At 42.6% G+C, this 26,099-nt stretch overlaps 1 protein-coding gene across 1 annotated transcript; it reads left to right on the top strand.

The window, feature by feature from the left end:
• The first annotated feature begins 1,138 nt into the window (after positions 1–1,138).
• Positions 1,139–2,171, top strand: LOC111590170 (uncharacterized). The gene is made up of 3 exons (XM_023301100.1): positions 1,139–1,222; positions 1,328–1,978; positions 2,067–2,171. Exons 1-3 carry the CDS (start codon positions 1,139–1,141, stop codon positions 2,169–2,171), a joined length of 840 nt encoding a protein of 279 aa, XP_023156868.1.
• The last annotated feature ends 23,928 nt before the right edge of the window (positions 2,172–26,099 follow it).

The following is a 26,099-nucleotide window of genomic DNA, read 5'->3' as shown; positions in this document are numbered from 1 at the left end:
AAGATTAAAGTGCACATACCTGATGTTCCTACTGAGTTGAAAAGGTTGTTCACCAGTCAGGGAGATGACGATGCAAAATATTTTAGAAAAAACATACGGTACTTCAACTCTCATTTCTCCTTCACCAGTCTTGGAGTTACATTGGACCGACGAGTTAGCACAGCAGCTAATACGGGTATATATACATTTCGTGTCCAAGGTGCCTTGTATCATCGTCTCGACCATTTAGTGCCCGGTTCTCAAGGCCCTCGTCATTTGCAACTTTACTTCTATGATACAGAAGATGCTACATTGGCCCACAGGGCACGGAGATCACCAGACCTTGATATTAATATCATTAAAAATATCTTGACAATATTAGAGGGAAATCCGTATGTACAAACTTTCAATAGACTTGGATCCATTCCAAATCTAGATGACTATGTTATTGAACTCAACACTAATGTAACGCCTGACCAACGAAGGTACTTGACTATGCATCACATTTCTTTGTTGTTTACTTGTAGCACATTTCTTTTTGTAATACATGATTTTAACATGTTTATTCTGCATAAATAAGGTACAATGCGCCCACTGCCTCACAAGTTGCTGCTATTTGGTTCGAAGGAAATGACCCACAAAGAAGTTTTGATAGAAGTGTGATCATATATGCTACAGGAGATCGCCCTACATGTATCAAAGCATACCATGGTTGTTACGACCCATTGGCATATCCATTATTTTTTCCTCGGGGCCAAACTGGCTGGAATCGGTTTATGCCATACAATGAAACCCCTATAGTAAATGCTACATTCAATGCTCCTGACCACAATGATACTCGATCTGTTAATAATGAACATACAGGTACGTAAATAATTGTCTTTGCACATGTCATGGATCAGGGAGGAAGTATATAGCAGTCTATAAACGTTCATGGATTATTTGGATAATGGCTAATATAATTTACAATCATGCAGCTCATTATTATTTGGATGAAGACAACCAACAAGATGACTACAACATTTCGAATGGAGGAGTGGTTCAATCTGCAAGGTTTGTGACAGCAAGGGAGTATTACTGTTTCTTGCTACAAGCTAGAGAGGGTTTTTTTAATATCTTGTTATTTGGAGGGCGACTTTTCCAACAATGGGTCGTTGACATGTATATCAAGATTGAGTCTATGAGGCTTGACTGGTACTCTAACCCTGTTAACCAGAAAATTATACGGGCTGAACTATACCAGGTGAGTGATACTTATGACTACAACTTTTATTGTTTGGAGGGCTACTCTTCTCATATTTTTTGTTTATGCTTTATTATAATTTTATATTGTGTTGCACCCTCATAGGGTCTTGTGGATGTAATTTCTGCCGGGGAGAATAGAGCTTCAGAGGTTGGTAAGAGAATTGTTTTGCCTCGTACATTCCAAGGGGGTGATCGCGATATGCAGCAAAGATTTCTTAATGCAATGGCTATTGTCCAACGTCTTGGGAAACCAGATTACTTCATCACAATGACTTGCAATCCATACTGGGAGGAGATTACAAACAATCTTCTACCTGGCCAGACACCACAAGATAGACCAGAGCTGGTTACAAGGGTATACAGGGCCAAATTACGAGACATGAAAGATCTATTGATCAAAAAAGCATATTTTGGCCAAGTTGCGGGCTATGTGCATGTTACCGAGTTTCAGAAAAGGGGATTGCCACATGAACATATTCTATTGATAATGAACCTACACAATAAGTTGACAAGCCCAGATGCATATGACAAAGTGATTTGTGCAGAGATACCAGAGAAGGATAAATACCATGTTTTGCATAATCTGGTCATCAAGCATATGCTACATGGACCTTGTGGAGTTTTAAATAAAAAGTGTCCTTGTATGGTCAATGAAGAGTGTCGTTTTCGCTATCCTCGACAATTCTGTGCTGCAACTCAACAAGGAAAGGATTCATACCCTTTGTATAGGAGAGATGATGGGCGTCGTGTAAAGGTAAGAGGATGTGTGTTAGATAACAGGTGGGTGGTTCCATACAATCCTGGATTGCTTATGAGGTATAACTGCCACATAAATGTTGAAGCTTGCTCAAGCATCAAAGCCATTAAGTACATGTGCAAATATGTTTACAAAGGCCACGATCGTGCATCATTCTCAGTTGACCCTGCTCATAAGGAAGATGGAGTAATCAATGAGATTCGGCAGTACAGGGATGCCAGATACATATCCCCACCTGAAGCTGTACATAGGATTCTTGGTTTTCCATTGTTTGGTGTCAATCCATCTGTTTTGCAACTCCAATGCCATTTACCAGGTATGCAGTCCGTTATTATTGACGAGACAGCTAAACTACAAGACATTGTCAATGAGCCAACTTCTTCTATGACAACACTCACAGAGTACTTCACTAAGAATCGTGCTGATAGTTTTGCAAGGACATTATTGTATAAAGATTTTCCAGAATACTACAGGTGGATTCATGGTAGCAAGCGCTGGCAGAGACGAAAACAAAGGGGACAGATTGGTCGAATTGTGTATGCACACCCTGCTGAAGGGGAGAGATATTTCTTGAGAGTACTTCTAAATCATGTTAGAGGTGCATACTCATTTGAGGATTTAAGATCATTGGGTGACATCACATGCTCAACTTTCAGAGAAGCATGCGAAAAAAGAGGACTCATAGAGGTTGACATGTCCCTTGATGACTGCTTGAGTGAGGCTGCAACCTTTCAAATGCCACCTGCTCTGCGAAGGTTATTTGCAACAATTCTTGTATTTTGTGAGGCCACTAATGTACGTGGACTGTGGGACAAACACAATGACTCAATGTCTGAAGATTATAACCGAGACAATCCTAAATCGACATGCGTACAACAAATGGTCCTTAAAGACATTCGGGAGTTGGTTCGGTCGATGGGGAAGGATATCAAATCTTATGATCTTCCTGAGATTAATGATACAGGTACTTTCCTCCATTGTAAGCAAATGATTGTACTTATTGCAAATTAAGGGGTATATAAATAACTGTTTCTGAACTTGGTGCCTTTAGCGAAGTTCAACTTGGTGTGCTATATAGATCAATATTCATATAATTTTTTCAATTAACCATTAAGTTTTATTATGAGTACATATTCCTTTGTGATAATTAGGTGAATTTTGCAATGATATAATGAGAGAGCTCAGAGAGGAACTTGCTATTGGTGTGGATCAAGAACATTTGGATATATATACATGTCTTAACAATGAACAGCGTGCAGGATTTGATGAAATCATAGATCACGTACTTAATAAAAAAAACCAGTTGTTTTTTTGTGGATGGTCCAGGAGGAACGAGTAAGACCTTCCTATATAAGGCACTACTTGCTAGAGTACGTTCAGAGGGATTAATAGCAATTGCTACTGCAACTTCGGGTATAGCAGCGTCCATATTGCCCGGAGGACGCACAGCACACTCAAGATTCAAAATCCCTATTAAACTCGCTGACAATAGCACATGCAACTTCACAAAGCAAAGTGGCACTGCGGAATTGAGAGCACCTAGAGGGGGGTGAATAGGTGATCCTGTAAAAATCAAACTTATAGCCAAAAAAAACTTGGTTGATTGTTAGCACAATAATTGCCAAGTGGCTAGAGAGGAGCCAAGACACAATAATCACAAGAAATCAATCACAGAGATGACACGGTGGTTATCCCGTGGTTCGGCCAAGTACAAAACTTGCCTACTCCACGTTGTGGCGTCCCAACGAACGAGAGTTGCACTCAACTCCTCTCAAGTGATCCAATGATCAACTTGAATACCACGGTGTTCTTCTTTTCTTTGATCTTTTCCCGTTTGCGAGGAATCTCCACAACTTGGAGTCTCTCGCCCTTACAATTGAATTTCACAAAGAAGCACGGAGTAAGGGAGGGAAGCAACACACACAAATCCACAGCAAAATGCGCACACACACGGCCAAGAAACGAGCTCAAGAGACTATCTCAAAGTTCACACTAGAACGAGCTCGAATCACTGAGAATGACAAACGAATGCGCAAAGACTGAGTGTGGATGATCAAGAATGCTCTAAGGTTGCTTGGTATTCTCCTCCATGCGCCTAGGGGTCCCTTTTATAGCCCCAAGGCAGCTAGGAGCCGTTGAGAACAAATCTGGAAGGCCATCCTTGCCTTCTGTCATCGGGCGCACCGGACAGTCCGGTGCACACCGGACACTGTCCGGTGCCCGATTTATTTCCTTAAACAGCGCAGCCGACCGTTGCCGACCGTTGCAGATCTGGCGCACCGGACAGTCCGGTGCACACCGGACAGTCCGGTGCTTCCTTCCGACCGTTAGCCAGACCACGTGTCGCGCGCAGATTCCGCGACCGACCGTTGGCTCGGCCGACCGTTGGCTCACCGGACAGTCCGGTGCACACCGGACAGTCCGGTGAATTTTAGCCGTACGCCGTCGGCAAATTCCCGAGAGCGGCGTCTTTAGGTCGAGGCAGCCTGGCGCACCGGACACTGTCCGGTGCACCACCGGACAGTCCGGTGCCCCAGACCGAAACAGCCTCTTGGCTGTACACAGCCAAGTCTTCTCTTCTCTTCTTCTTTCTGTTTCTACCACTTAGACAAATATATTAGTATACAAAACCAATGTACTAAGACTTAGAAACATACCTTTGCTCTAGATTTGCACTTTATTCATCCATTGTATAAATTCACATTTAAGCACTTGAGTTGGCACTCAATCACCAAAATACTTAGAAATGGCCCAAGGGCACATTTCCCTTTCAATCTCCCCCTTTTTGGTGATTTATGCCAACACAACATAAAGCAACTAGAACAAGTGCAAAATCACTTCAAATGACACTTAAATTTATTTTGATTCATTTTTGGCATATATGGATCATCCTTTGCCACCACTTGGTTTGTTTTTGCAAATCAAACTCAAATCTCTATCTCTAAGTCAAACACACATGTTGAAGCATAGGGAGAGTCATTCCAAAAGAGATTGATCAAAGATTTCAAAAACTCCCCCTATTTCCCATAATCAACACTTCTCCCCACAAGCAGCCAACTTTTGACAAGAGAGACAATAAGAGACAATAAAAGAGTTTGACAAAACAAAAACTCTATTCTACTGTTTTCAAAATCTCTCAAGTGGTAGCTGATCCATTTATTGCTTTGGCCCTTATTTTCTCCCCCTTTGGCATCAAGCACCAAAACGGGATCAATCTTGGCCCTTTAACCCCATTGCCTCACCAAAATCTTCAATTAAGAGTACAAAGGCAATAAGATCATAGAGATGAACTTGGAATAAGTTACCCTCTCATCGGAGTGCAGTGGAAGTCTTTCATGATCCAAGTCCACCTTTTCCCTTTCAATCCTCCTTCGAGACTAAATCATCAAACTCAAGCACATGGTTAGTCTCGAAAGGGTCAAGTTGTAACACATCTCCCCCTAAACATGTGCATCACTTTGCAACGGACTTGCGAGGTCCAGGGAGTGTTTGTACAACTTGAGCACCATAATAAGCAACAAAATGCAGAATGAACATGATCAAAGACATAAACACATGTATGCTACAATTCAATCTAAAAGTCGCCTAGAGGGGGGTGGATAGGCGAAACCTGAAAATTAAAACTTTATCCCCCAACTAGATCCTTTGATTTGTGGTTAGAACAAGATGAACAATTATCGGAGTATAAAAACTAAGTTCTTGCTAGTAAAGAGTATAGCTTTGGGCTCTTACTCTCTCCAAAGACGAAGTCCTTTTCTTTGATGCTCATTTCTCCCCCAAAGAATAGAGAGTTGCTTGGAGTGATGGCGAAGTATGATTTACGGAGTGGAAGCCTTTGTTTTCGCCGAAGACTCCATTTCCCTTTCAATCTACGACTTAGCATAGTGATATACTTGGAAACATATTAGTCGTAGTCATGGTACGGGAATAATAGGATATATGCATTTGTACCAAAATGAAAGAGATATGATCAAGAGATATGTTAATTAAGTATGATCATAGTTCTATACAACATAGATTGTTCCCCCTAAATATGTGCATGGAGAGGAAGAACACATGTTTTGGCCTAAAATGCCAATTGCACATAATTAGGTTAATGAGAACAAGTCTATATCATAGAGAAAGTGAAGTGCATTGTGTCATAGGATAAGTGTGATGCTCATGACAGTTTATGCACTACTGAAAGCATGTTGCAAACATTTTAAGCATTTTTTCTTTAAAGATTTCAAAGAGACTTAAGGACCATCCACCTTTGGAACAAGGTAGCTTATCCTCGTTACAAGGTTAAGCTTTAAGCTCTTTGACAATAGAACCACTTCATCTAGTTTTAGCAAAGATGCAATAATGCATGAGTGAAGTTTTAAGAGATTAAACTAGGTATGAAGCAGAGATAAATGCAAAGGACATGCTTTCTCTTCCTTATATATGGTAGATGCAAAGGATGCTTATAAGAGGAAGATTTAGGTACAAGTTTAAATGAAAGGAAGTGGTTTTACCCTTTTGTACCTTCTCATAGAGACGCTCTCTTCATTGTGCTTTGTCCTTAGTCTTAGTTGCTTAAGACCTATACTCAATGACAATATATGGAAATACTTTGCACAAGAGAGAGTTCTACAACTAGTGATCTTTTTCAAGTTATTGTTAGCATATATCAAATGGATCACAAGTTGCATAAATGAATCATGAATTCTCCTTTTTTCCTTAGTGCATATCAAGATAGATGTCAATTAATAATTACCAATTGAGATCAAATTGAAATTACATGAGGCACTAAGAAGCATAAGTGATAATTGAAGTTGTTCAATGATCAACCAATATGCGATCAAGAGAGAACAACAAAGGTATTAAGTTTTCAATTAAGCTTAAAAATAGGAGAATCCAATAAGCATGCTACTTTTAGAAATGAAAGCAACAAACCTTGGTAAAAGCGATATTACTTTAACAAGTTTGATTGATGTGAAGTAGCATACTATATGAGAAACATTATTCTCATGCAAGAGACTATATGAACTTACTAAGATAAAGCAATAGTCTCAACATAATCAAAATATAATAATGGACTCCCCCTAAAGATATGCATCAAGTAATTTAAAGAAATGATTTCGATGCATTCATTTTTAAGGACATAAAGGGGGAAGCATTATACATTTTGATCAAGGCTCATAAATTTTGCAACAAATAACTTAAGCCTGGTAACCTCATAATGAAAAAGGATTTAGAATGCTTACAACCACACCATTGATTGTTGTGAAAACCTTATTGTCCAAGTAGGTGTTGTTGTCCTTGATGTTCTTTCTTTTTCATTTGAGTGTCCTCCCTTTATATTTGTCTCTTTTTCCTTCCAAACTTATTGAAAATACTCAAGAGACATGTTAATAGCGCAAGGGAGTATATGGTGAAGAATGATTACTTTAGATAATTAGCATACAAAATTCATCATCCACAAGTCACACAGACATGAAGTAAAATCCTTAACATTAGTGCATTTCATTTGAGAAAAATGAGTGAGCACCTTTTAAGCATTTTAATAATCATTGGAGATTTTACTTTATCATATTGAAGTTAGTTAATCATCACTTGGAAGCAAATCAATATGATAACATATATATAAATATCGCAAAGGCATTAAATAGATTCTAATGGACATGAGCATTAAGAAAATGATATTTGAATGCACACTTAGTTAATTTCGGTCCAATAGCGAATCTATTCCTCACAAGGGTAGAATATGATAATTTAGATTAAATACCCATTGAGATGGGAACTAAACTTAATTAAGAAGATGAGTTCCCATACCTTTGCTTTTACCTTTCTTCTTTTGGGTGAAGATCAACCCATGAGGCTTGTGTACTTTCCCTTCTATGCATATTTATAAGTAAGCTCAAGAGATACGTTAGCAACACAAGCACTAGTTTCCATTTAGTAATCATTTTGATAAAGAATGAAAAGTGAATTACTATTGGCATGGAAATTTTATAATATGAACTAGATTATTCCATGAAGTATGCCTAGTTTTAACTCATAAAACAAGCATGGTTAAATTCTTGAGACTTAGGGGAATAAATCTAATTCATAACATGGAGAGCGATAAATGTAGAAGAATCATATCCAATTTAAGCAATAAAACATACAACCTAAATTATTGGATTGATTTTCCTTGTCATGATGGATTACGCATTTCCATAGAGAAATTTATCTCTACAAGTGAGACTACTTAAATTACTTAGATAAAAACATTAGTCTCACTTTTCTAGCTATAGAGAGAATTTTTCCTTTTATAAGTGTCCTAAGTATTTGAATTTCTTACATGACACCTTATTCTTTTAAGAACATGAAATATCTCTCTATATCTAGAACATGGCAATAATAGAATAATTAAAGTAAGGACATGCCATGAGAACTTGCAATAATTTAAAACATGTAGATTGTCATAATATAGAATTGATAAATACACAATCTACCATATGAGAGGAATTTCTTCAAAGAATGGTAACATAATTTTAACATATGCTTAAGAGCTTTCTATTTCTATGTGACTACACAAGGCACATGACAAATTAAGACAATTGCACTTAAGAATATAAATGTTACCATCCCTTGACTTTCCTCCATGTTGTAGGCTTTGATGATGATTCTTTATTTCCTACAACATTAATATCTTCCCGAGATGATATGAGTTTTGAATACAATAAATTGAAGTGACCTTGGGTCAATCTTGAATATGTAGATCATTTGAAGATTGATAGCTTGAGTTGATAAGAATTGAATTAACTCCCTCAAGCACCCCAAAGGTTCATACCATCTCCTTCTCCTATAAGGCTTGTCAAGCACATTTTGGTACCCATCGCTTGATGGGTCCGTTAAGGTTAGTAAACAAAGAACTAGGAACCCAAAAGTCCTTTGTGTTAGCACTAGGTAAACTCATTACCTTTCTAGCACAAGTTGCAATTTTGGGTTGCCTAGTTATATGAAAATTAATTGACAAGCTAGGAGTGGAATTGTTACCAATGGGACAATCCTTGCATTGATGTCCCTTTCTTCGGCATGTGTAGCATAGACGTTTTTCAAGTTTTGAAGTTTTCTTCTTTCCTTGCTTGTTGCCTGCTACATGGTTAGTAAAAACTTTCCTTTCTAACCCTATGCCTTTTTGTTTTAAATGGGGACAAGATCTAAGCAAGTGTCCCTTCTTGGAGCATTCAAAACAAAGTCTATCATCCTTGTTAATAATCAAGCCATTAATATGGGGACATGACCTAATCAAGTGCCCCTCTTCAAAGCATTCACTACACCTCTTAATGTGAAGTGTGGCTTGATCATTACCTTGGATGTTACCTTTTGTGGAGGCGTGGTTGAGGCTTTTTGAGGAGGTGTTGAATTTCATATTTTGTTCCCTCCTCATGGCAATCCTCAAATCCTTGACATTTTCTTCAAGGGATGTAGTGCATGCCACGGTTGTTCCCGTCTCAAGCTTCTTCACCATGTGATCACGGTTATCTTGAGAAGGTTGGGCAATGCATTTCCCTTTTAGTTGTGTCAAGCTCTTCTTTAGCCTCTCATTTTCTTCTTTGAGCTTTTGATATGAATCATCATTTGTTCCTGCAAATTCTGGCTCAAAGGAAGATTTGCTTATTGACAAACAACAAGCATTAGCACATGGTAATATAGTATCAATTTGAATACATGTGCATGAGTGAGGTTGTTGGGATTTTAAATTTTCTATCACAACCTCATGAGCAATGTTTAATATGATATGATCATCTCTAAGATTTTCATGAGAGCATAGGAGCATATCATATTTTTCTTGAAAAGCTAGATTTTCAATTTTTAGCTTTTCCACTTGGTCCTTAAGCAAGGTATTCCTATTTACTAATTGAGCGATACAATGTGAAGCGTTATCTTGCTCAATTGAAATAGTTTCATACCTTTGGACCAAATCAACATGAGAGCACTTTAGCTCCTCATGTTCTTTAGTCAACTCGTCAAAGTGTTGCATCTTTATGGAGAGAATATCTTCTAGCCTTTGACGAGCTTCGCTTTGCTCTCTCGCTCTTTCTAGAAGTTTGAGCATGACCGCCTTATCTTCTTGGCTTAGGCGAGCGTAGAGATGCACAAAGCTTCTTTCTTCCTCCTCATCCTCATTTGTGCTCCCGCTATCATTTTCATTAGCCACACAACATATGTGGGAATCGAAATGGGAAGACAAACCTTTTGGAGAGGTGGATTCATCGTTTGGTCTCCATCGTTCATTTTCTTCTTCTTCCTTGCAAGGGTTAGTATCACAAATACCAAGGGAAGTAGAGGCACAAAATGAACTATTATGTTTGGACTTATTAAATTTGCTTTTAATTCTAATCCAAATATCATGCACATCACAAATGGGTTTGTCATATTTTATTATGAAGGCATGATAATCTTCTTTGCTAAGGGATTTACTTAAGATGTCATAAGCTAGATAGTTTAAGCGTATACATCTTAAATCTTCTTCGGAGGCATTTTCCCTAGCATAGTTAGGAGGAATAATACTCTTGTCCAAAATTTGTTCTAATTGTGGGTCTACCGCTCTAAAGGCATTTATCACTCTAGTAGACCAAGAAACATAATTAGAACAATCGGAAAGTAATATCTCAAGAGTTACCTCCTTGTTCTCCTGGGTTTTCTTGTTCTTTTGGGATCTTCTACGAGCCATCACTTCGAGTTGTTAGACTCAAGATGAAGTGCCTAGCTCTGATACCAATTGAAAGTCGCCTAGAGGGGGGGGGTGGATAGGCGAAACCTGAAAATTAAAACTTTATCCCCCAACTAGATCCTTTGATTTGTGGTTAGAACAAGATGAACAATTATCGGAGTATAAAAACTAAGTTCTTGCTAGTAAAGAGTATAGCTTTCAAATAATGCGGAAGTGATAAATCAATACAACTAATAATTCTATGATAACAAAGCAAGAAAGCTTAGATGAAAAAGAGCACTAACTCAAGTTCTTTTCTTGCGGAGTGTTGCTTCACTTAAATGAGATTTTAACTTGAAGCAACACCAAATGATATGAGCAAAGAATAGTGCAAGAGAACTTGGAGTAAGGGAAAGCAAACAAATCACAAGCAAAAGCACAATGAACACGGGTGATTTGTTTTACCGAGGTTCGGCCCTCGAAGGCCTAGTCCCCGTTGAGGAGTCCACTTAAGGACGGGTCTTTTTCAACCCTTTCCCTCTCTCCCGATCACACAAGGATCGGCGAGCTCTTCTTCTTCTCAAGGATCACTCTCGATCCCACAAGGACCACCACAATCTTTGGTGTCTCTTGCTAGCTTTTACAAGCCTCCAACACTTTGGAGGAAGTTCGAATGGGAGTCAAAAACTCCACGCGCAAATGAACACAAAGATGTAGCACACACTATCTCTCAATGAATCTCACAAGGCGCTAGGGCTAAACTCAATTGAGTAGCTCTCAATTGCTTGCTCTCTCTTTTGTGGCACTTGTGTTGGTTGTAGTGGACTAAATCTTGTGTATAGGATGGATCAATGAATATAGGTGGTTGGGAGGGCTTGAGTATGTCAACTAGATGACTTGGAATGTTGCTTGGACTCCCACACCTTGAAGTGGTCGGTTGGGGTGGTATTTATAGCCACCATCCAATTTTGTAGCCGTTGGAGAAGCTGCTGGCGATGGGCGCACCGGACAGTCCGGTGCACACCGGACATGTCCGGTGCCCCAGCCACGTCATCCTATCCGTTGGGGTTGGAGCTGGTCGACCGTTGGAGGCTTTTGTCCTCATGTGGCACCGGACAGTCCGGTGCACACCGGACAGTCCGGTGCCTCTCTGATCCTCTGCTCTGACTTCTGACGCGTGTACTGTTCTGCACTGTTTACGTCAGAGTCGACCGTTGGCGCGAAGTAGCCGTTGCTCCGAGGTTGCACCGGACAGTCCGGTGCACACCGGACATGTCCGGTGAATTATAGCGGAGCAGTCTTCGTGAAATCCCGAGGCTGCTGAGTTCCTGAGGCCGCGTTCCGTTGGAGCACCGGACACTGTCCGGTGTACACCGGACAGTCCGGTGAATTATAGCGCGCCGGCCCTGGACTTTCCCGAAGGTGGCGAGTTTGAGTCTGAGTTCCCTGGTGCACCGGACAGGTACTGTTCACTGTCCGGTGGCACACCGGACAGTCCGGTGCGCCAGACCAGGGGTGCCTTCGGTTGCCCCTTTGCTCCTTTATTGAATCCAAAACTTGGTCTTTTTATTGGCTGAGTGTGAACCTTTTACACCTGTATAATCTACACACTTGGGAAAACTAGTTAGTCCAATTATTTGTGTTGGGCAATTCAACCACCAAAATTATTTAGGAACTAGGTGTAAGCCTAATTCCCTTTCACAATCCAAGTTCCGCGAATCTAAGACATTTAGCTCACTACGCAACCTGCAAAAGGTCTTCTCATCTAGAGGCTTAGTGAAGATATCGGCTAGCTGGTTCTCGGTGCTAACATGAAACACTTCGATATCTCCCTTTTGCTGGTGGTCTCTCAAAAAGTGATGCCGGATGTCTATGTGCTTTGTGCGGCTGTGCTCAACAGGATTCTCCGCCATGCGGATAGCACTCTCATTGTCACATAGGAGTGGGACTTTGCTCAGATTGTAGCCAAAGTCCCGGAGGGTTTGCCTCATCCAAAGTAGTTGCGCGCAACACTGACCTGCGGCAACGTACTCGGCCTCAGCGGTGGATAGGGCAACGGAGGTTTGTTTCTTAGAGTTCCATGACACCAGAGACCTTCCTAAGAATTGGCACGTCCCCGATGTACTCTTCCTATCGACCTTACATCCAGCATAGTCGGAGTCTGAGTATCCAACTAAGTCAAAGGTAGACCCCTTTGGATACCAGAGCCCGAAGCAAGGCGTAGCAACCAAATATCTAAGAATTCGCTTTACCGCCACTAAGTGACACTCCTTAGGATTGGATTGAAATCTAGCACACATGCATACGCTAAGCATAATATCTGGTCTACTAGCACATAAGTAAAGCAAAGAACCTATCATTGACCGGTATGCTTTTTGATCAACGGACTTACCTCCTTTGTTGAGGTCGGTGTGTCCGTCGGTCCCCATCGGAGTCTTTGCGGGCTTGGCGTCCTTCATCCCAAACCGCTTTAGCAGATCTTGCGTGTACTTCGTTTGGGAGATGAAGGTGCCGTCCTTGAGTTGCTTCACTTGGAACCCAAGGAAGTAGTTCAACTCGCCCATCATCGACATCTCGAATTTCTGCGTCATCACCCTGCTAAACTCTTCACAAGACTTTTGGTTAGTAGAACCAAATATTATGTCATCGACATAAATTTGGCACACAAACAAATCACCATCACATGTCTTAGTAAAAAGAGTTGGATCGGCTTTCCCAACCTTGAAAGCGTTAGTAATTAAGAAATCTCTAAGGCATTCATACCATGCTCTTGGGGCTTGCTTAAGTCCATAGAGCGCCTTAGAGAGCTTACACACATGGTCAGGGTACCGATCATCCTCGAAGCCAGGGGGTTGCTCCACGTACACCTCCTCCTTGATTGGCCCGTTGAGGAAAGCGCTCTTCACATCCATTTGGTACAGCCTGAAAGAATGGTGAGCGGCATATGCTAGCAAGATTCGAATTGACTCTAGCCTAGCCACAGGAGCAAAAGTCTCCTCGAAATCCAAACCTGCGACTTGGGCATAACCTTTTGCCACAAGTCGAGCCTTGTTTCTCGTCACCACCCCGTGCTCGTCCTGTTTGTTGCGGAACACCCACTTGGTTCCCACAACATTTTGCTTCGGACGAGGCACCAACGTCCAAACTTCATTTCTCTTGAAGTTGTTGAGCTCCTCCTGCATGGCCAACACCCAGTCCGGATCTAGCAAGGCCTCCTCTACCCTGAAAGGCTCAATAGAAGAGACAAAGGAGTAATGCTCACAAAAATTAACTAATCGAGAACGAGTAGTTACTCCCTTGCTAATGTCACCCAGAATTTGGTCGACGGGATGATCCCTTTGAATCATCGCTCGAACTTGGGTTGGAGGTGCTGGTTGCGCATCTTCCTCCATCACAAGATCATCTTGTGCTCCCCCTTGATCACACGCCTCCTGTTGATGAACCTGTTCATCGTCTTGAGTTGGGAGTAGCACCATAGTTGAGGAAGATGGTTGATCTCGTTCATCTTGTTCCTGTGGCCGTACTTCTCCAATCGCCATGGTTCGTATAGCGGCCGTCGGAACATCTTCTTCATCTATATCGTCACAATCAACAACTTGCTCTCTTGGAGAGCCATTAGTCTCATCAAATACAACGTCGCTAGAAACCTCAACCAAACCCGATGATTTGTTGAAGACTCTATACGCCTTTGTATTTGAGTCATAACCTAATAAAAACCCTTCTACAGCTTTGGGAGCAAACTTGGAATTTCTACCCTTCTTTACTAGAATGTAGCACTTGCTCCCAAATACACGAAAGTAAGATACATTGGGTTTGTTACCGGTTAGAAGCTCATACGACGTCTTCTTGAGGAGGCGGTGAAGGTAGACCCTGTTGATGGCGTGGCAAGCCGTGTTCACGGCTTCCGACCAAAAACGCTCGGGGGTCTTGAACTCTCCAAGCATAGTCCTCGCCATGTCGATTAGCGTCCTGTTCTTCCTCTCTACCACACCATTTTGCTGTGGTGTGTAGGGAGCGGAGAACTCATGCTTGATCCCTTCCTCCTCAAGGAACTCCTCCACTTGAAGGTTCTTGAACTCGGACCCGTTGTCGCTCCTTATTTTCTTCACCTTGAGCTCAAACTCATTTTGAGCTCTCCTGAGGAAGCGCTTGAGGGTCCCTTGGGTTTCAGACTTATCCTGCAAAAAGAACACCCAAGTGAAGCAGGAAAAGTCATCAACAATAACTAGACCATACTTACTTCCTCCTATACTCAAATAGGCGACGGGTCCGAAGAGGTCCATATGCAGCAGCTCCAGGGGTCTTGAAGTGGTCATCACATTCTTGCTGTGATGTGCTCCTCCCACTTGTTTACCTGCTTGACAAGCTGCACAAGGTCTATCTTTTTCGAATTGTACGTTAGTCAACCCTATCACGTGTTCTCCCTTTAGAAGCTTGTGAAGGTTCTTCATCCCCACATGTGCTAAGTGGCGATGCCACAGCCAGCCCATGCTAGTCTTAGCTATTAAGCATGCATCTAGACCGGCCTCCTCTTTTGCAAAATCAACTAAATAAAGTTTGCCGTCTAATACACCCTTAAAAGCTAGTGAACCATCACTTCTTCTAAAGACAGACACATCTACATTTGTGAATAGACAGTTATACCCCATGTTGCATAATTGACTAACAGATAGTAAATTATATCCCAAGGACTCAACTAAAAACACATTAGAAATTGAGTGCTCATTAGAAATTGCAATTTTACCTAACCCTTTTACCTTGCCTTGATTCCCATCACCGAATATAATTGAATCTTGGGAATCCTTATTCTTGACGTAGGAGGTAAACATCTTCTTCTCCCCCGTCATATGGTTTGTGCATCCGCTATCAATAATCCAGCTTGAACCCCCGGATGCATAAACCTGCAAGGCAAATTTAGGCTTGAGACTTAGGTACCCAACTCATGTTGGGTCCTACAAGGTTAGCACAAATATTCTTAGGGACCCAAATGCAAGTTTTATCTCCCTTGCATCTTGCCCCTAACTTCCTAGCAACAATTTTCTTATCCTTTCTACAAATAGCAAAGGAAGCATTTAGAGCACAATAAATTTCGGAAGGTTCATTCACTACTTTCCTAGGAGCATTATGAACTACATTTCTCCTAGGCATTTGGTGAACAACATTTCTTCTAAACACATTTCTACCATGCATAACATGAGAACTAGAAGCAGTCATAGCATAAGAGTCATAAGCATGTGAATCAAAAACATCATTACTTCTAAAAGCATTTCTAGAGTATCTCCTATCATAGTACATGAAAGCATGATTCTTCTTAACACTATTAGCCATAGGAGCCTTCCCTTTCTCCTTGGTGGAGATAGGAGTCTTATGGCTTGTTAAGTTCTTGGCTTCCCTCTTGAAGACAAGCCCATCCTTAATTGAGGGGTGTCTACCAATAGTGTAGGCATCCCTTGCAAATTTTAGTTTTTCAAATTCACTCTTGCTAGTCTTAAGTTGGGCATTAAGACTAGCTAATTCATCATTCAATTTTGAAATGGAAACTAAGTGTTCACTACAAGCATTAATATCAACATCCTTACACCTAGTGCAAATTTCAACATGTTCAACACAAGAGTTGGATTTTTGTGCTTCTACTAGTTTAGCATTTAAGTCATCATTAATGCTCTTTAATTTAGAAATTGAATCATGGCATGTAGACAATTCACAAGCAAGCATTTCATTTCTCTTAATTTCTAATGCAAGGGATTTTTGAGCCTCTACAAACTTATCATGTTCTTCGTACAAGAGATCCTCTTGCTTTTCTAGTAACCTATTCTTATCATTTAAAGCATCAATCAATTCATTAATTTTGTCAATCTTAGATCTATCTAAACCTTTAAATAAGCATGAATAGTCTATTTCATCATCACTAGATTCATCCTCACTGGAAGAAGCATAAGTAGAGTTTCGAGTACTTACTTTCTTCTCCTTAGCCATGAGGCACGTGTGATGCTCGTTGGGGAAGAGGGATGACTTGTTGAAGGCGGTGGCGGCGAGTCCTTCGTTGTCGGAGTCGGACGAGGAGCAATCCGAATCCCACTCCTTTCCAATATGAGCCTCGCCCTTTGCCTTCTTGTAATTCTTCTTCTTTTCCCATTTTCCACTCTTCTTTTCCTGGTCACTATCATTATCGGGACAATTAGCGATAAAATGACCAATCTTACCACACTTGAAGCATGAGCGCTTCCCCTTCGTCTTGGTCTTGTTGGGATGCTCCTTGCGACCCCTTAACGCCGTCTTGAAGCGCTTAATGATGAGAGCCATTTCTTCATCATTAAGCCCGGCCGCCTCAAATTGCGCCACCTTGCTTGGTAGTGCCTCCTTGCTTCTCGATGCCTTGAGAGCAATGGGTTGAGGCTCGTGGATTGGACCGTTCAACGCGTCATCGACGTATCTTGCCTCCTTGATCATCATCCGCCCGCTTACAAATTTTCCAAGAATTTCTTCGGGCGACATTTTGGTGTACCTGGGATTCTCACGAATATTATTCACCAAATGAGGATCAAGAACGGTAAAGGACCTTAGCATTAGGCGGACGACGTCGTGGTCCGTCCATCGCGTGCTTCCATAGCTCCTTATCTTGTTGACAAGGGTTTTGAGCCGGTTGTATGTTTGGGTTGGCTCCTCCCCCCTTATCATAGCAAATCTTCCAAGTTCGCCCTCCACCAACTCCATCTTGGTGAGCATGGTGACGTCGTTGCCCTCGTGAGAGATCTTGAGGGTGTCCCATATCTGCTTGGCATTGTCCAAGCCGCTCACCTTATTGTATTCTTCCCTGCACAAAGATGCTAAAAGAACAGTAGTAGCTTGTGCATTTCTATGGATTTGTTCATTTATAAGCATAGGACTATCCGAGCTATCAAATTTCATTCCATTCTCTACAATCTCCCATATGCTTGGATGAAGAGAGAATAAGTGACTACGCATTTTGTGACTCCAAAATCCGTAGTCCTCCCCATCAAAGTGTGGAGGTTTGCCGAGAGGAATGGAAAGCAAATGCGAATTCGAACTATGTGGAATACGAGAATAATCAAATGAAAAGTTCGAATTGACCGTCTTCCTGTAGTCGTTGTCGTCGTCCTTTTGGGAAGAAGAGGATTCGTCGCTGTCGTAGTAGACGATCTCCTTGATGCGCCTTGTCTTCTTCTTCTTCCCATCTTTACGTCCGTGGCCCGAGCCAGAGTCGTTGGATTTATCATCTTTTGGCTCGTTGACGAAGGACTCCTTTTCCTTGTCGTTGATCACGATTCCCTTCCCCTTAGGATCCATCTCTTCGGGCGGTTAGTCCCTTTCTTGAAGAGAACGGCTCCGATACCAATTGAGAGCACCTAGAGGGGGGGGTGAATAGGTGATCCTGTAAAAATCAAACTTATAGCCAAAAAAAACTTGGTTGATTGTTAGCACAATAATTGCCAAGTGGCTAGAGAGGAGCCAAGACACAATAATCACAAGAAATCAATCACAGAGATGACACGGTGGTTATCCCGTGGTTCGGCCAAGTACAAAACTTGCCTACTCCACGTTGTGGCGTCCCAACGAACGAGAGTTGCACTCAACTCCTCTCAAGTGATCCAATGATCAACTTGAATACCACGGTGTTCTTCTTTTCTTTGATCTTTTCCCGTTTGCGAGGAATCTCCACAACTTGGAGTCTCTCGCCCTTACAATTGAATTTCACAAAGAAGCACGGAGTAAGGGAGGGAAGCAACACACACAAATCCACAGCAAAATGCGCGCACACACGGCCAAGAAACGAGCTCAAGAGACTATCTCAAAGTTCACACTAGAACGAGCTCGAATCACTGAGAATGACAAACGAATGCGCAAAGACTGAGTGTGGATGATCAAGAATGCTCTAAGGTTGCTTGGTATTCTCCTCCATGCGCCTAGGGGTCCCTTTTATAGCCCCAAGGCAGCTAGGAGCCGTTGAGAACAAATCTGGAAGGCCATCCTTGCCTTCTGTCATCGGGCGCACCGGACAGTCCGGTGCACACCGGACACTGTCCGGTGCCCGATTTATTTCCTTAAACAGCGCAGCCGACCGTTGCCGACCGTTGCAGATCTGGCCCACCGGACAGTCCGGTGCACACCGGACAGTCCGGTGCTTCCTTCCGACCGTTGGCCAGACCACGTGTCGCGCGCAGATTCCGCGACCGACCGTTGGCTCGGCCGACCGTTGGCTCACCGGACAGTCCGGTGCACACCGGACAGTCCGGTGAATTTTAGCCGTACGCCGTCGGCAAATTCCTGAGAGCGGCGTCTTTAGGTCGAGGCAGCCTGGCGCACCGGACACTGTCCGGTGCACCACCGGACAGTCCGGTGCCCCAGACCGAAACAGCCTCTTGGCTGTACACAGCCAAGTCTTCTCTTCTCTTCTTCTTTCTGTTTCTACCACTTAGACAAATATATTAGTATACAAAACCAATGTACTAAGACTTAGAAACATACCTTTGCTCTAGATTTGCACTTTATTCATCCATTGTATAAATTCACATTTAAGCACTTGAGTTGGCACTCAATCACCAAAATACTTAGAAATGGCCCAAGGGCACATTTCCCTTTCAGGAATTACTTCGCACAGCGTCCCTAATTATCTGGGATGAAGTTGCGATGACAAAGCGTCAAGCAGTTGAGTGCCTTGATAGGTCCCTACAAGATATTATGACATGTTCTTTGCCATTTGGTGGAAAGGTTATAGTATTTGGTGGAGATTTTCGCCAGGTGCTTCCTGTAGTGACACGTGGTACAAGAGCACAAATAACGGATGCCACATTACAGAGATCTTATTTGTGGGATAGTATAAGGAAGATACGTTTGACTATGAACATGAGGGCTCAATCTGATAAATGGTTTTCGGAATATCTCCTTAGAATTGGTAATGGAACTGAGGAGACTATTGGATCTGATTATGTGCGTCTTCCAGAAGAAATTGTGATTGGCTATACAGACACTGAAGATTCAATAAACAAGCTCATTGTAGATGTCTTCCCGTCACTTGAGGAAAATGCAAGATCAATAGCTTATATGAGCACGCGTGCCATCCTTTCAACCAAAAATCAGCATGTGGACCAACTCAATGCAAAGATGATTGATAAATTTCCGGGCAATGGAAAAGTTTATCATAGTTTTGACTGTGTCGATGATGATTCTAGAAATAACTATCCTATTGAGTTTTTGAACTCCATGACTCCAAATGGTTTGCCCCCGCATGTGCTCAAAGTAAAAAACAATAGTCCAGTGATTCTTCTCCGCAATCTTGATCCTAATAATGGCTTGTGCAATGGAACAAGACTCATGGTTAGAGCATTGCAAGACAATGTAATTGATGCTGAAATTGTTGGTGGTCACAATGCGGGTACAAGGGTGTTCATTCCTCGGATTCCAATGTGTCCATCAGATGATATTTCTCTTCCGTTTAAGTTGAAGAGGAAACAATTCCCTATCCGCTTGAGTTTTGCTATGACCATAAATAAAGCACAGGGGCAAACCATCCCAAATGTTGGCATCTACTTGCCAGAGCCTGTGTTCTCGCATGGACAACTTTATGTGGCGTTGTCGAGGGGTGTGTCAAGACAAACTACTAGAATTCTGGCTAGGCCAAAGAAGGAATTAGATCCCACAGGGAAGAGCACCAAGAATATTGTGTATAAAGATGTCCTCAACTGCTGACAATTGGTAAGTCCATGCAAATAGCACATATGTTTCCTATGTTTGAATAATCCACGTGTTATATTTTTCAATGAATATTTGTGTGTTCCTGCCAATACTGACAATATTACTTTCATGGTGTCTCCACGTGTTAGCTGCATCATTTTTACATGTTATTTGGCCTTTTCTTGTGGAGCTCCAGCTGCAGAGTCTAATTGATGCTCCTTTTCCTCTCTATAGTGCAGATTACGATGTCCATACCAAGATCAGCTGGGAATGCTGAAAGATGTGCTTACATTATTGCACTCTGAAAGTTATGCATACATGACTCATGGTACAATTATATAGGTATACATATTAATCTCATGCTTTGTAACCTCTATGATTGATATAATAATTTTCACTTCTTTTTTACTGTTCATCGAATAACCTGCAGCTACTTAATAACCAGTAGTGTTTTACCTTTTTTTAAGATCACCTGGATGGTCGCTGTCTGAATATCCCAACAACTCTGAGCTATCCTCTTTTACATACCTACAGTCGTATTGTGTTGTACCAGCCACATATCTTACAATTCTTTTAATGGCAGTCCAGTGTTCAGAATTTGGTGTCTCCATAAATCTGCTCACCATTCCCACAGAATATGCTAGGTCAGGTCTGGTGTTTACAAGATATCTCAGACTCCCAACTATACTTCTGTACTTGGTAGCAGCTAACACCTTGTCAGGTTTTCCATGTATTAACTTGCATTGTTGCTCGATTGGAATGTGAACTGGATTACACCCTTTCATCCCACAGACTTCAATGATTTTATCAGCATAGGCGCTTTGACAGATAGTGATTTCACCAGGCTTTTGTTGAGTCATACAAATCTGCAATTGTTTTGTATCTCTGTGGTACCCCTGCTGAAAACTGAGGACTCTGCTCAGGAGGAGATACCCAACCTGTAGCTATTTTGTCTTCTTATTTATTACTTTTAATTTGTTTGCCAAAACTTTCAATACTGAAAATGATGTGACCCTTAGCATGAAAAATATACTCGTGTTTAGAAAACTTGAGCTTTTAGGATTGTACCCAGTCAACTTCAACACCTACTACCTTTGTGTTTATTTATTTAGCCTTTTCATGTGGTCCTCTAGCTGAATCTAATTAGTGCTTATGGTTCACCCCTCTGGTTTGTTCTATGTAAGACCTTGAACCATCGGTTAGTTTTCGTTACCAAGCTGGGTCAAATATTCTTTTCTAAGCAAACGAGTGTATTTCGAGAGTTCCCAACGACTAATACTCAATTATGTGAATGTTTATCAGATTCTAATTTAATAGACAGATTAGTGGATATCTATTTGGTATGAGTGCAAAAATTGCTAACAAGACAGAGGCCAATGATCTTCAGGTTATCAAGGATCCTCATCTTGGATGGATGATGGGGTTTATGTTTCTCGTCAACTTTGTTGGTCTTTTTGCTCTGATGTTTGTGAGAAAGGTATATGCATGCTTCACTTTACCACTCTATTTTTCAGGGACATTCGGCATCATGAGAAAGGTAGCGAAGTTCATCCCCATCCCCATGGAAGTAGGCCAGTAGCCATTCCTTTATATTGACATGTTCTTGAGCTGTACGATACTCTTCATTTGGGAAATGAAGAACAAAACTGAAGCAGACTCGTTCAGACCAGCCGTTGCATCAGGCTGCGTGTGTGGTGATTGTATTTGGGCACTACCCGAGACTATTCTTTCTCTTGCAAGTGTGAAACCTCCCATTTGCATGAAGTTTTTGTCAAGTTTCCTAGAATTGTTTATGAATATAGAATAATGCCTGTACCAACACACTCTAGCTCACTTCATCTTGCTGCAGGCTAGGGTTGCTGGTCATGGCCGCACGATGGCCATCTGCGACACCGGCAGATGACGCCACAAACAACTGGGACGACTTCTCCGTGCTACAGCATGCAATATGCTCTGCTTGTTCTAAGTCCACACAATTAAGAATGAGGTTATGTTGATTATTTAATTAGCGTTATTAAATTAGACCGTGGAGACTCATGCAAGATATAATTCTTCTCTTCTTTTTGTTGTTGAACACATAATTATTATCTCATTTTTCACGCACTAAGAAGTTTTGGTTGTTTTCAATTATAATATGTCAGATATTTAATTAGCATTACCAAATTAGGTCGTAGCGTTAGCACGGGTAACTAACTAGTATATATATATGGAAGAGGTAATGGAAGCCCTGGGCTTCCGTTAGTGGGCGAAGTCCCAGCCAGGAGGCCGATCGGGTCGCGTTCGGCCCACTGGACGCCAGCTTGCGTCAGCCATGCATAGGATAGCCACGTATCCCGGCTGAGACGCGACATGCGATATACACACGCATAAATATATATACAAATGTGCATAACTCATGCATAAATAGAATCTTTTATGCCACGAATCACGAGAACGAATATTTGCATGTGCTTGCCGGTTACGACTGCATAACGCTGTGATACATGATAGCGTAAACCATGCAAACATTTAAAATCTCCCACCGGTTTTAAGATAAGGAAAGACGTGCTCTTCGTGCGCGTAAATAAAGGCGCAGTTACAGGAGGAAAAAAATACGCACGCATAAATCATGCATAGAAGGGATCTTTTGTACCTTGACTCACGGAAACGAATATTACCATGTGCACACCGTTTACGACTGCATAACGATGTGTAACATGATAGCATAAACCATGCATTATATAAATTTTGACCGGTTTGATATAAGACGTGCTGCATAATCGCGTAAATAAAGGGACAGTTACGGTTCGAGGAGCATTAGTAGAAGGAAATAAATTTTAATTTACAGCCGCAGTTCGCGGGTTCTGCTCGGGCGGATTCCAGCGTAAAACGTGAGCTAAAACATCGTAAATGAGTGCGAAATTTAGCGTAAATCATATATCTGTTTTGTAACAGCAAACGAAGCCCAAAATTACGGCGTAAAAATCGCGTGCACCCAATCGTACGCGGGTTCTTGCTAGGGCAGATTTCGGCGTAAAACGTGAGCTAAAACATCGTAAATGAATACGAAATTTAGCGTAAATCCTATATTAGCTAAAACAGCGTAGATTGATCACGTTCGATCGTGCACGGATTTTGGCTTGGTCAAATTTCAGCGTAAAACGTGAACCAAACAGCGTAAAAGGGTACAAATTTTATCGTACATCATCAATCTATTTCGTAACAACGAATGTGGCCTAAATTACGACGTCAAAATCGCGCTTCGATCGTGCTCGGGTTCTAGGTCAGGTGGATTTAAGCGTAAGACGTGATTCGAAACAGCATAAATGGATACGAATTTTAGCGTAAATCAATGATCTGTTTTAAAACGACGAATGTGGCACTTGCTTTTTAGTGGAAGCGTAAAATACAATAAGAAAGAACCCAAGACAAAATCTTTTTTTTGCCGACCTATACATGCGACATGAGGGTGAATTAATAACTGAACGAACCCAAGACAAGAAAGAAAACGATGAAGCCATTAATTTGCTGTTCCTGAATCTTGATCCGTCACGCTCACGCCCGGCCATGGAACTGAGGTCAGAAGAGTAGCCACTAGACAATACAGAGGGCACGGCGGTCAGAAGAACAATAACTTGGACTTGGAGATGCATCTGAAGGGGAGCACGGTGTCGTTGGGCCAGAAGAAGCGGAGCTGGCACGCTAGGCGCGTCCACTGGTCGACGCCGACGATCCCCGCGACCTTCCATCGCGTCTGGGCCTCCCCATCCACCCGGAACGGCACCACACCGTCGCGGAGCGCGGCCTCCATGGCGGCGCTGCTGGCGTCGCCCAGCGGGGCGCCCTGCGCGCGCCACGTACGCCAGCGGGAGGACGCCCCTGGCGGGCACGCGGAACGGGTAGGCGCGGAGCACCGCCAGCCCGCCCGCACCGCCACGTACGGCACGCGGGGCTGCAGCAGCAGCACCACCACAAGGACGGCCACGGCGCCCAGCAGCACCACGACCGCCAGCACCATGAACAGCACCACCGCCGCCCACTCCGTCGCGCCCCGACCGGTGCCTCCTGAAGCTGTACCGCCGCAGACGCTGAGGCTCCTCCTCGCGCCCCCTCCACGACCGCCAATCCGCCGGCCGGAGAGCGCCGCGGCGGCCGGGGCTCTCGTGCTCACGGGCGCCTGCTCGCACGCCCGAGGGAACCGCCGCCGCCGCTAAAACCTAATCCCTGGCGGCGTGGGGGTGTTTTTATAGTGACGGCGTGGGCAGGATCGTGGGCCCGATTCACGTAATATGCGCAGACTATATTTGCATAAACTGATACACACATCAGCATAACTCGTATTATAATTTAGCGTAAGCACAGATAGGTACAATAAGCAAAAAAAGGGTTTGTGCGGTCTGCACACCTGGTCAGGGCTTCCTGTAGTTAAATAGAGCCCAGGTTACGTTGCTATTGACATAAACATGAGTATATATATTTTTGGGAGCCTGCCTCGTTGGCCTGCTTCATCATTTGCTTGAAACCAAAGTATGCAAAGGCAAGGAGTACTTTTACCTCTGGGTACGTTGCTCCCAGCTAGCTGCAGTTCTCGCACCATGCATCATCATGCAAAACGCAGCTAGCTCGTGCCAGCAGACGGCCGCGGGTATGCATGCAGGTGATGCATGGATGCTGTATGTACAAGCCTCGTGCTCTCGAATCCCAACCATCTCTGGTTGCCATTGCCATCCAACATGAACTAGTGCCCTGCGGCCACGTGTGTCGACCTATTATTACTACTCCTACTCGTGCGCTGTACGCCGCGCCGTCCATCGGCAGCTGGGATCTCACACAGTTCACAGACGAATGGCATGTGTCATGTGTGTGTACGTATATAGGTGTGCATTATCCGCATGTTTGGTTCACTGTTGAGATGGTGCAGCTGCATCCGCGGAACTTTAAAGCACATTTTGTTTGGTTATTGAATGAACTGATACAGGCGCCCGGTATGCAGAAAAGACAGGCGAGCCAGGCTCCGCAGAGACGCTCGTTGGCTGCGTACGCACGCGTGCAAGCACGCCTCATACAACCTTATGTTCATGCACGCAAAACCAAAAACATTTTTTGGTTTGTTTTTTTGTTATATTTCTAACTAAAAGATTTAATCACTGAACTGATTTTATATTTATGTTTTTGGTATTTTATGAATAAAACTAGACCACACATGATGTATAATACTTGAAGATTTATTTGTACACTTTTTCTAATACACGTTCTGATACAGATAACCAAACACGAGCTATATTTGTTCTGAATGTACTAATGCAGACAACCAAACACAAGTTTATGCACGTACCTAGCCTGCACATAAAGAGTCTGGCTCCATACATACGGACCAGGCTATCACTATGCAACAACCAAACATGCGGTATATATTTGTCTGTTCGTTTCATACCATTAGTCACTGATTAAGCGAGTTTATTTTCCCGTTGAGCGATCATTTCAGTGGCTCGATCTTTCGGCCAAGGAACTCAAGACGAAGATGCTCTTATTACGTGGAAAGCCGGGAGGCAAGCCTACTAGCTAGCTGAGGAATGATCTCTCTCTACGATGTTTCATAGGCCGCCGACCGGCTCGCGTGGGACGACGGGAACACTCAGATAAAACTGAGTATGGTTGCCTGTTCGTTGTCGTCTGAATAACACAACACTCCATCCATAACCAGCTTAATATTAACAACCGACTCTCTCTCTCCTGGCGTGGCGACGATCTAGTATCCTTTTGGAAAGGGATCTTTTCAGA

The sequence above is a fragment of the Zea mays genome, chromosome 9 (genome assembly GCF_902167145.1).
Source record: "Zea mays cultivar B73 chromosome 9, Zm-B73-REFERENCE-NAM-5.0, whole genome shotgun sequence".
Taxonomy (NCBI): Eukaryota; Viridiplantae; Streptophyta; class Magnoliopsida; order Poales; family Poaceae; genus Zea; species Zea mays.
The sequence above is the reverse complement of the archived record's forward strand: the minus strand, read 5'-3'. Positions and strand labels throughout refer to the sequence as shown.

What these genes read in the sequence shown, in the direction of transcription:
- LOC111590170 (XM_023301100.1), top strand. Translation starts at nt 1,139, where the DNA reads ATGTATATCAAGATTGAGTCTATGAGGCTTGACTGGTACTCTAACCCT. An exon ending in TACGGGCTGAACTATACCAG is followed by an intron (nt 1,223 to 1,327) that starts GTGAGTGATACT and finishes GCACCCTCATAG; the next exon opens with GGTCTTGTGGATGTAATTTC. An exon ending in ATGATGGGCGTCGTGTAAAG is followed by an intron (nt 1,979 to 2,066) that starts GTAAGAGGATGT and finishes TAAATGTTGAAG; the next exon opens with CTTGCTCAAGCATCAAAGCC.